This window comes from Paracoccidioides lutzii (genome assembly GCF_000150705.2).
Source record: "Paracoccidioides lutzii Pb01 unplaced genomic scaffold supercont2.12, whole genome shotgun sequence".
Taxonomy (NCBI): domain Eukaryota; kingdom Fungi; phylum Ascomycota; class Eurotiomycetes; order Onygenales; family Ajellomycetaceae; genus Paracoccidioides; species Paracoccidioides lutzii.
This window is the reverse complement of record NW_015440958.1, coordinates 637,174-648,216: the sequence shown is the minus strand read 5'-3', so window position 1 is coordinate 648,216 and position 11,043 is coordinate 637,174. Positions and strand designations below refer to the sequence as shown.

Below are 11,043 nucleotides of genomic sequence, written 5' to 3'. Positions count from 1 at the left end.
ACTTATTAATATATATTCTTATAATAAATATTTAAATTTTTTATATTATAAATTTTTAAAGTTGATAAAAAATATATTTTTATAATTTTAATTTTAATATTATATATATATTATAAAATATATTATTTTTTATTTAATATAAATTATTAATATTTTATTATTTTATTTACTATAATAAAGATTAAAAATTAAATTAATTATGATAAATATATTTTTGAATTTTTATATTATATATTTTTTAATTAATAAAAATGAAAAAAAAAATTTATATTAATATTAAAGATAAAATAGTAGTTTATATTTATTAGTGATTAAACTAAATACTTTTTTGCATTAGTATATTGATGTAATGAACTGATACTTAATTAGTAATTTTCTTTGCAACATACTATTTATTAGTCGTATGATCAACATTACAGTAGTTCTCTTCTTCCGTCCCAGTCGTATGATTAATCAGACTATTATCACCTTGATATATTCTTTATATCTTTATGCTTGTGAATTTGCTCTTATGAATTTCTTTATTTTCTTCTCTGATAAATTCATTTTTTATTATTAGAAAATGCTGAGAACTATATTCAGTAGTATGACAATCATTGATTAGAGTTTCATTTTTATTTATAATATTTTACTGATTTTATTAATATATCTTTTATGATTTTAAAAACTTCATTAGTTTTATTTAGAGTTTTTAAAAGTCTTATCATTTTTTATGTAAATACTTTATTTAATTGTAGATTAAAGCTTAAAATTAAAGTAATGATATTAAATATAGTAATAATTTATAGTATTATATATTGTAACGAGGCGGCACCGAGACGGAATGTCAACAACGACGTCACGTAGGGTGGTTATAAGGGGAACCGAATGGGGTGGGCTTGGCTAGTTAAGGAATCATACGAGCATATGCCTACGAATAGAAGTATCTAGGAATCAGGCGTCCAAATGGTTGTATAGAGAATTGTATGCGTATTCCCAGTAACTCTAATATTGAGAACGAATCGTTGACCTCTGAACAGTGGGTCAGCTAGCTATCTATATAGGGCTTCTGTCAGGCTCCCCCCCCCCTGATGAGAAGCCGCCCTACCCGCTGAGAGGGGTAGAGGCGCCCTCCAGGTGTAATTGGCGTTGTGCTTCTCAGTGGCCCTCAGGCACCTCGGCACGGCATATATATAAATATATATATATATATATTAGAAACTATATTCGATTCTAAACTATTCTTTCATTTATATATTTATATAACTATTGAATTTTTGGTTTTGGAATTTTTCTTTTTAATATAGTAAAATATTCTATATACTATTTATAATCTATATTTTAAAAAATTACAAATATTATCTATCTCAAAGTACTATAAATATAAAAATTTTAAATATATTGATCTGAAAGCTAAGCAGTAGAACTTGATTTTAGATATTTATCAAATACATCTAGTTTATATTTAAATACTTATATAAAAAGTTAAATGGTTTAATATCTATCAGTTTTAAAGATTAGTTATTAGTTTTTATTGTACTATTTGACATCTTCATAGTTATTATTCTCTATGATTCAATCAGTTATTCGTTGCGACGCCAAGTGGACCTTGCCCTTGTCTGGTGTAGCGCCGTCCGTGGGTCATCCGTCGTGAACTATATAAAAGCTACTTCGACTGCTCCCCACACGCGCACTTCTGCGTCTCTATTTGCCCCCCCACACCTCTTCTCTGCCCCTGCTGTCTCCATCTCCTCCCTGTTCCCGTCTTCAGTGCCGTATTCTTGACTCACTGCCTCTACGCCACCGCCCCACCTGTCCAACACGCTGATTTGGGCGCCGCTGGTCAACATAAGGTTTTCTTCGGTATCAGCATCGAACCCACCTAGGGTTCTTTTTCATATATGTTATATATGTGTCCTTGCCTTCCTCCTTGCTCCGCTCCTCTTACCGTTCCTTCACTCTCTTCTCCCGTCTCGCGTCGAAGTGATGCATGTGATTCCAGATAAAGCAAAAACCCATCACCTCCTGTATCAGCATCCGGTCAACCCCGCCCACCGTTCTCCGCTCTCTCATGCTTCGGACGTGCCTCCTGTTCAACGGCCAATGGCAAAATATCCCACATTTCGGTGAAACCCCGTAGGAGTGAATGGATGGTCGATCCCAATTACGGCGTTGCTGAACCGGAGGTACTCTTCTCCCGACACTCGGACTCGTTCTTCGACTTTGTCATTTGCTGGTGTCTCGATGTGTCGGACGGAGAAATAACGGAGAAGGGGGGTCGATCGCATGCTGCATTTCCGGCCTTCATTCCGCAAGTGGTTCGAAGGACCCCGGTTTCAGCTCTAGTGTGACGGTCTTGCGGTCTGGCCTATCAACCCCAGCAGGGAATCCCTGTGATGTGATATGTACGCGGGCAAGCCGGAGTCGCATCGTCCGGTCATCCTCGCATCGGGCTTTCCGGAGCATGTCCGCGCCGCGTACGCCATGTAGAGGCGAAAGGATGGTGTGGTAGAGGAGCAAGGCGCAGGCCCGAAGGTACGAGGAGGCCGCGGAAGCGAGGCTATAGCTGCATGTGTGCACAGCCGTCGTGTGCTGCTCTTCCTCACTTGGGGGATTCGCATCCGATTCGTCCATTGTTCTCGCGCCTTCTATGCCTGGATTGTCTGAGCGAAACTGGACCGGGACGGGAGGAGCCTGTGGCGCCGCTTTTGCGTCCACCCGACAGGCGATGGGCGTGGCTGGTCGCTACTCGCACCCGCCTGCGTTCCTTTCTGGTGCTAATGTGGTGTGCGGTTCATGCGGTGGGGGGAAGGCTGGGATCCGGTGGCTGACGATGTTTGGAGAGCCTGACGCTCGTCGGCTCTCTGGGTGGGTGTAGATTTTTCTGGCCGGCGGGCTTATTTGGAGGAACAGGGTGGATGGAGCTATCGCCAGAGCGGCGAAAACTGTAGATAAATGGTCTCCTTTCCCCCGTGGATTCACCACTGCCGTTCCAACAAACTACACAAGATCGCCATCTCTTCTGCGAACATGTGCAGCGACTGGAATGTCTATTCCCCTTCCAAGCTCCTCAGTCCCCTAACCCCACGAATCTCCCTCCTTCAAGACCCGTGCCCGCTAGGCATCAACCTTCTTACCCTATACTCTCTACACTCAAATCTTTCCAGACAGTCCTTACACCTTCTATCAGCCCTCAAAACACTCCCCCCCTCTTTCGCCCCTCATCCTCCTCAAAGTCGTCTTTCGCATGTTCCCCCTTTCTCCCCCCCCTTCAAAGATCACCATCATGTCCAGTCTCGGGCAGGGGACACTCGCCCGAACGATTTTGATGAATTCTTCGCGGGACTTGATGTAGCCGATTTCAATCCATCTCTCTGCGTTCCCATCCTCAGTGATGCAGACGTGGAATGCTCGCGCTCACACCAGAGCGTCTCCTAGGTTTTCCTGATTGGGATGAGGACAGAGGCCAGGAGAAAGACGACGAATCCTAACGAATCCTAACCGGTTCCTTAGCCGGCCGTAGAATGCGGCCTGGTCGAATCCACTGGCACAAAGGCTCTTCCTGTCGGTTCCGCAGGCCGGCTTATTTGAGCTGGGTCCGGATCAGGATACATCGCACAAGGGATTGATAATTACACTCGCTACCCGGCTAAACACACACTTCAAAATTACATTATTCTAAATCAAACTTACGTGTATACAAAGCCGTACATCCAAACTCACTAGCGTTCCAATGTCATTGATATGTGCCCAACCGCACTGATTAGGGAATGGAACCTAGGGGGCTTAGGGGGGGGCATGCCTGCGAGGGGGCAGGGGAAAGTCATACACAGGGTGCCTATGCCCACTAAGGTGAAAGAACAGAAGCTTGATATGAGAATGAATAAACATCCTCATAGTGATTTGTCACACTGCTCAGCAGCATACAGTTTATATGATAGATGTCAGATAAGTAGTTGATAGCAGCAGTGTTAATTTCTCAATTTCTCTTTTACAGTATCTGTAGTTTTGAAAAAATAATTCTTAAAAAGGAATCAAGCAGTCATTCTAAATCTTTTTCTCTACAACTTCTCAGAATGGAGAAAATTGAAAATGTCTTTTGGAAAATTTCACACCGAGATCACTACTCAGATGATAAATAGTGTGTTTTCTTAGTATTTCAAAGAGAAGGTAGAATGCCAGAAGCTGATTTATTGAAGAATATTTCCAGCTTTGGAGAGCCATCACACGCAGAGTCAAGGTCTGGCACAGATGAATTGAAGGATGATTTTGTAGATATTTCAGATTAATTGCATCATAATGGGTTCAGCACATACCAAACACATCGGAACACTAGTTATTTTGGTTGTACAGCTGTGTATACGCTGTGTATACATTATATTTGATCGTAATTTTGAGCAGTGTATTTAGCCATGTATTTATCAATAATCCCTTGGGTCAAAAGCTGAGCTTTTCTTTTAACTTCATTAATAGAGCGCAAAGAAGATCCTAATATAAGATACAAAAGGTGGCAGCAGAATGAACTTGACAAATGAAATTATAGCGAAGCAACGACAAAAAATTAACATAGAAAAAAATAAAAATTAAAAAAAATGAAAAAAAAAAAAAAAAGAAAGAAAGAAAATCAGAGCCACAACATCCTGGAAAACATCTGAAGACAATACCAACAAGAAACAGAATTGAGGGACGGTGGCGGAGAAGAGAGGGAAGTAATACGGCCAAACGGAATTCCCATATCTGTCTGGGGTTAAGTCCCTGTGCTGAAATCATCTGTTTCGCCGTTCGTCCGATTAGTAGATAAACCCCCATCCATGTAGAGCACCCTTGATTTCAGACCCGTATGTGTATGCTTCAAGTCAGGAGCGCGTGGGCGATTGAGAAGCATCCATGACAAAAAATTAGCGTATTAAATAACAGAAAATAGAAGGTAATCGAGAAGAGAGAGTAAGTAAATCCTGCCCAAAAAATCAAATACAAAAGGAAAAAAAGAGTTACGTTGATCCCCTTAAGATGCTGCAGCTCGTACTGCATCGGTCATTTCTTCATCTGGCTTTTGGTCACCTTCAGCCATCGCAGCATCTTCAACTTTGTGATTATCCTCCGCACTCAACGCTGTCACGGTTTTTGTCTCCGTCTCGCCAACCCATGATCGGAATTGCCGGTTTGCCTGTTCTACTTCATCCTTGCTAAGCTCACAAGTCCAGCTTGGGTTGTTGACAAACTTCTCCGTAAACCGTTCTTTGCGCTTTTCTCTAACGGCAGCACGCTCTCTAGCAGCCTCAGCAGGATCCTCATCCCCAGTAGGCCGACGGTACCACCAATCTTCCGTGCCGGGCTCGTAGAGGATATGATAACTGTTGGCACAGATGCGGATGACCAATCCATCGTGGTTGACTAGCGGCTTATAATACAGGTTGTATTCTTCATCCGAATCCATTTTGCCAGGAAGGTTTCGTTTTAAGAAAGGCATACGCATCTGCGAAAACGGGACACCCTCAGTCGGATCACGCATAGTGAATGCAGAGACATAGTATGACCATCTGGCTTCCGCGTTGAGCTCCTCGTTGTCAAGAGTGCCGTCCTCAGCAGTCAGCAGCTGTGCCATCACGTGCTTAGTAGCAGGGACCTTATAGAAGGGAGAGAAGTTAGTTAGAACCCCATGCTGATATTTCCACTTCTCCAAGAACGACGAAACTTACGAAGGTAATACGGTAGATGTCTCCTTCTTTAATTAACTTCTCAATTTGTTTTCGATATTGAATCTCCTGGTTGTGTGTTGTCGTGTCCTTGTCACGCTCCTTGAAGAAAATATTGATAATATCCGAACTCTTGTCCTTGGGATCTGTATTGAAAATCCCACCGGCATATCGAGAAATTCCACCCAGGATTTTGTCCAAGTGGTACAACTGCCAGCCAGTCTTCAGGTAAAACCGACGAAGCGTTTCCTCCATATGTGTCATATCAATATTCCCCTTAATCACTTCCTCACACATGCGAACGATCTGATGGTATAAATTGGACTTTGGGTCCGTATCATAAAGGAGATCTGAGGGAGACTTGTCGATCATTCCAAGATCGTAGGCAGCCTTGGAGGCCAGTGCTCTGCGGACAGCTTCATGGGCGTCTTTCTCGTGTAATTTGATTCGGAGAAGGCGGCTGTAGAAGATTTCAAAAGTGCGAATAAAGCAGTAGATATTAAGGTTGCAGTAAAGATGATGGACCTTCTTCTTGTATGATTCATTCAATGGAATTTCACGCTGCTGGTTGAAGTTGCCTTGGCTCGGATGTTCCATCCATTTCAATTCGGCAACATCAAATGGCTCAGTTGGATCCGGAATTGGCGTGGATGGAACAAGAGTTCCGATGCCGGGAGTGGAGGCTCTGCTGCCCGAACGCACACTGACATCTCTGTCAATACGAGGAGTCTTTTCATTGCGGCGCTCTAGAACATCACGCAGAAGGTCCAACCTTTTGCCATTTGCGATTCTCCGTGAACGAAGGGAGGCAATATCTTCAGGGGACAGACTTTCATCATCTGCTTCCTCACTGGCTGGTGTTGTATCGTAAACTTCGTTGAGATATGTTTTGAAGCCCTCACGGTCCATGCCAAAAAATACGGGAATAAAATCTTTGAGGAAGTTGATGACTTTATTGGGATCTGCCCCAAAGCCAGCAGAGTTGTGGTCGATGTAGCACAGCAAGAGGTGAGTTGCATCCACCAGAACTTCTGAGTCCTCGAAGACGAAATCGAATTGATAGTTTGACACTTGATATCCGCTCTTACGAATATTTCGGAGCTCTTCAAACTTAGCCTGGATTTCGTGCTGGATGTGTTTCGCTACAAACAGCTTTTTGTCGGAGCCTTTCATGATGATAGCCTGGTGGTCAAGACTTCTCCAGAAACCTTTCTGCATTTGTTCGCGCCACACTTTGTCCCATTCACGCTGATCGCCCAAAAAAAAAAAAAAAGGCACTATTAGCGCACCAGAATGGTGACTCATAAAAATATGGGAATGAGCATTACTTACTTGACAGGCTTTCCATTCTTCGCATTTCTGTTTCAGCCGGGCAAGAACAATGGGCATAACCATGCATGGTCGCAGAAACATCTCGTCGATAACTTTCTGGCCACGTTCCCTATCATAGATCTTCTTAATGACCCTCTTGTAGATAGTTTCGCTCTGACCTCCAAGTCCAGGTGGTAGTTTGAAACTAGCCCTTTCAGCATCAGTCATTGTCGCCATTTGCTGAACAAGAGGCTCCATAAGCTGGATGGTACGAATACATGCTTCAATATGATGATCGTAGTCATGTCTATCCTCCTCGATACGATGAAGTGTGTCTTCGAACTGGTTTTTCCGATGAGCGACAAACCCAGAATCCTCCGATGCCCAGGTTGGGTGGGAGGCCCACTCATCATTGAGAACGCTTTGGCACATATCATCACGTCCGCTACATGGCTTTTGACGTTCTCGTTTGGGCAGCAGTCGATAGCTGGGACCAAGAGCTCGGCAATGAGACAAATTGACAATTCCCGAGTCAGGCTTGGCTTTTGGTTCAATGATCTCATCTTTAGGCTCAACATGCATGAATCTCTTAAACCATGACATAATTTCCTGGTTGCCCCCGATAAAACTAGCTGCCCTGTTGATGAGGATATTTCTGTCGATCAGGTCCGCCGAATAGAGGTTACATAGCTTCAGGAATTCACCAAAGGTTTGTTTGTTCCCGATAAACTTTTTAACGCGATCAAAGAATGCATACTCTTCATGAGATGGGGTAAGTGAAAATGTGGGAGGAATCGGTTCGGGCAGAGCGGGAACAAGTGTTGGAGAAACGGCTGGGGGAGCTTCAGCTTGAGTGGTCGGTTTGTGGGTCAATTTTGCTCTCTGTTGGAAAGAAAATATCTAATTAGGATGGAACAATTCGATTCACTTTCCATGAAGGATTGGCGATCAAGGGTCTTCCTGAGTGGAGAAGCAACAAGAACAGAAAGAGTGGACTCACTTTTCCAGGAGCTCCAGGCTGTGTACCCGGAGCTCTATTTGCCTGGGTGCTTGCAATGCTAGCAGTATCTGCAGGCACATTTGATGGCCCTCCCAAACCGGCACTTCCCGGACCCTGAGCAGGGGGCTGGCTACGTCGCTTCTTAATATCCTTTGCAGGTTCCTTCACGTTAAACTGGCCAAGAGGAGGCATCTTGACATCGCGGTTTTGAGTCTGGAGCAGCGCGGAAGAATTTGCATATCCGGGCTCTCCCCGTATATTACTGATGGGTGTAGCTTCTTCCGCTGACTGGCGAGCTGCTGCTTGTGCTTTTGCCTGGGCGGCAGATTCGGGGAGAAACTGCTTGAAATCTTCGAGAAGGTCCGGTGCGGAATTAAAAAGGATTGTAACTTGGGCGTATACGTCTTGGATTGGCTTTGACTCTCGTTGATATGTTTGGAGGATTTCGAGGAACTGTTTATAGGTATCGGGAGAATCGGCAAAGCGGTTCTAGTGAAAGGAACAGTGTAAGTCAGCTGTATTTATTCCGGCAACAAAGGAGGAAGACGATAATGCTGAAATTGCCGTTCATTCCAATATAGAGGTCACCTACCTTGATCTTATTAACGTAACTGATGGCATGGTTAAACTCAACCGGTCCACGTTTACTCATATCCCCTTGCACACCCTGTAGCACACCAGATCCCAAACCAGCAAGGCTATTAATAGGCTGGTTTGGTCCAGGAGTCTGCATGCTGCCCATATTTAACACTGATGACCGACCAGATGTCGCCGTTGCAGCCGAAACTGCGCTCTGCAACTGAGAAACACCTCGTTGTTCCTGCTGATGCGCTATAGTCGCAGCGTTGCTTGACGCCTGCTGATCCTGCTGACCTGAATACTCATAACCGGGCTCCTGTGGCTGATTTTGTACCCCTTGCTTTCCGCCGTAAATACCAGACGGCATTATATGGCTTTTAGGGGAATATGGACCGGGGCCTAAGTTCATTCTCGAAACTGGCTGAGGCTGTTGGCCTTGCGCGGGTTGTTGTTGCCATCCTGCGCGAGACTGGTCGTAGTAGTCCGTTGTTCCGGGAGGCACAGGACCACCTGGGGGCGCGGCGTCACCTGTTGCTTCTAGAGATGGCCGCACTGCTGACTGCATTGAAATGGTATTTGTGCCGGACGGAGTTGTCACTCGGATTGTATCTGGGTTATCCTCGGTGCCGCATTCGATGCGATATCCTGGTGGCAGGAAGGTATTAAAACCCTGAATAAGTGCGGGATGGCCGTTAAAAAGCGTTGAAACTCGTTGGATAACACCAGGAGTGTCGATTCTGGGGAGAGTTAGTATCCGCTCATTTACCACTTAATCTTCCCTTGGGTCATCTTACGCTTGGCTTTTGAAATCTTTCATGATATCGAGGAATCGGTTATAGACATCAGGCTGTTCAACAAACCTAACTTTAACCTGGTCAAGGTAACTTAACGCATCCTGTATTGGGAACGCCATTTAGCAAAGACTGTTCAAAGGTTTTGCTTATGATATGACAGAGACAATCAAAGACCAAACAAATAAAAAGTAGGCAATTAAGTTTATAATGCCAGATGCAGTTGTATTTCTAGAAGTGAATGTGTGGTTTGAGCAAAACTTTCAGAGAATGAGGGGAGTAGATAGTCCTTCAGATACTGCCAAGAGACTTCGAAAGATATTTCCCATCCTCAGCAGTTCATCGACTTCATGCTCAACGATCACCCTCCCCCAGAAAATCTTGCTTCAAAGAATACCCTCATAACCCCACACATATGTTCTTTGCGTGTAAGGTTTCGGATTGGGTGGAATTTCCAAGAGTGGTATTTGGCAAAAAGAAAGGAACCGAATACAACAGCTTCCTCCAGAGTGAGATTTCAACTTACATTTAATATTGGTTGTTGTCCTTGCGCTAAAGCAGCAACACTTCCAGATATCTGGGGAGGTGCAGAACCGTTGAACCCAAGCATTGATTGTTGAGAGGGTTGGCCCTGGTGGAGGTATGTTCGTGGAGGTCCATCTGCGTGTTGCATCTGGTTCCCAAACAGAGGTCCAGACCCATTCGAACTGGGCATAGTTCCTTGTGGGGGGTTATTAGAGGCGTTTGAACTCATATTAGAAAGGAGGCCATTGGGTCCGCCTAGCGGGTTGTGACCTTTCGACGCGACAGGTTGGTGAATGGGAATCGGGCCGGTATGGCTTTGAACAGGATGATGTGGCTGTTCGCGATTATACCGGTCCATGAGGTCCCGATCTCGATCTCGATCTCGTTCCCGTTCCCGGTATTCGCGCTCTCTTTGTATCATTTCCTCCTCACGAACCATTTCCCTCTGTCGTTCAAGTTCCAGCTCACGATCTCGCTCTCGCGAATCTCTTTCGCGATCCCGATTCATAGAAGGCTGTTGGGGCGAATGTTGCATGGACTGACCAATCCCAGGAAGGGGATGCCCCGGAGGACCCGGAGGACCCGGAGGATGGGACGGTTGTTGGTGTTGGCCATATCTGGGGGGTGGTTGGTGTGACGCTGGTGGGGCGCCAGTGCCTTGGGTTATGTCTGATAGGGTAGGGAGAGTATGCCCGGATGACTGGCTGACCGGATGATAAGGACCTTACGTAGAACACACGAGTTAGTTGCTGCAAATTCTTCGCGTCTAGGATGTGTCCATTGATCATCCTCCACACAGCTCTGGGTTATGATGCTGCAACTGTGCATCTCTGTCGCGCCAAAGCAGGCAAAGTGGGACAGAATACTCACTGTCACATCAAGAAAGTATATATTAGCATCAAGACATCAACAAAGAATGCCGCACAGCCTATTATGGCGATGAAATCATGAGATTTCCATGTGCGAAAAATGGGAACAATGACTTACCCATAAGATCCTAGGGGTCGGTTTGGGGGCTGGTTCATCTGGTCAACTCCTAGATGGGGTTGCGACCCACCTCCTGCAGAGTGCCAGGCATCTTTATTTGATGGATTCATTCCGTTTGCGTGAGGAAAGAATACAGCTCTGGAAGGAAGGAGGTGTGCTCCAGGGTAGGGAAAAG

At 44.7% G+C, this 11,043-nt stretch overlaps 4 protein-coding genes across 4 annotated transcripts; 1 reads left to right on the top strand and 3 right to left on the bottom strand.

Moving 5' to 3' along the window:
* Nucleotides 1-1,634: 1,634 nt before the first annotated feature.
* On the bottom strand, nucleotides 1,635-1,971 carry PAAG_11945 (hypothetical protein; the record flags this gene model as incomplete). The annotated part of the gene is made up of 2 exons (XM_015847506.1): nucleotides 1,635-1,869; nucleotides 1,928-1,971. 2 exons carry the CDS (start codon nucleotides 1,969-1,971, stop codon nucleotides 1,635-1,637), a joined length of 279 nt encoding a protein of 92 aa, XP_015702896.1.
* A 312-nt stretch (nucleotides 1,972-2,283) lies between these two features.
* On the bottom strand, nucleotides 2,284-2,613 carry PAAG_11944 (hypothetical protein; the record flags this gene model as incomplete). The annotated part of the gene is made up of 1 exon (XM_015847505.1): nucleotides 2,284-2,613. One exon carries the CDS (start codon nucleotides 2,611-2,613, stop codon nucleotides 2,284-2,286), a length of 330 nt encoding a protein of 109 aa, XP_015702895.1.
* A 94-nt stretch (nucleotides 2,614-2,707) lies between these two features.
* On the top strand, nucleotides 2,708-3,417 carry PAAG_04854 (hypothetical protein; the record flags this gene model as incomplete). The annotated part of the gene is made up of 2 exons (XM_015845395.1): nucleotides 2,708-2,847; nucleotides 3,018-3,417. 2 exons carry the CDS (start codon nucleotides 2,708-2,710, stop codon nucleotides 3,415-3,417), a joined length of 540 nt encoding a protein of 179 aa, XP_015699621.1.
* Nucleotides 3,418-4,984: 1,567 nt separating this feature from the next.
* Nucleotides 4,985-10,978, bottom strand: PAAG_04853 (hypothetical protein; the record flags this gene model as incomplete). The annotated part of the gene is made up of 9 exons (XM_015845394.1): nucleotides 4,985-5,605; nucleotides 5,679-6,923; nucleotides 7,008-7,868; nucleotides 7,987-8,475; nucleotides 8,579-9,302; nucleotides 9,360-9,460; nucleotides 9,883-10,585; nucleotides 10,679-10,750; nucleotides 10,869-10,978. 9 exons carry the CDS (start codon nucleotides 10,976-10,978, stop codon nucleotides 4,985-4,987), a joined length of 4,926 nt encoding a protein of 1,641 aa, XP_015699620.1.
* Between the last annotated feature and the right edge of the window lie 65 nt (nucleotides 10,979-11,043).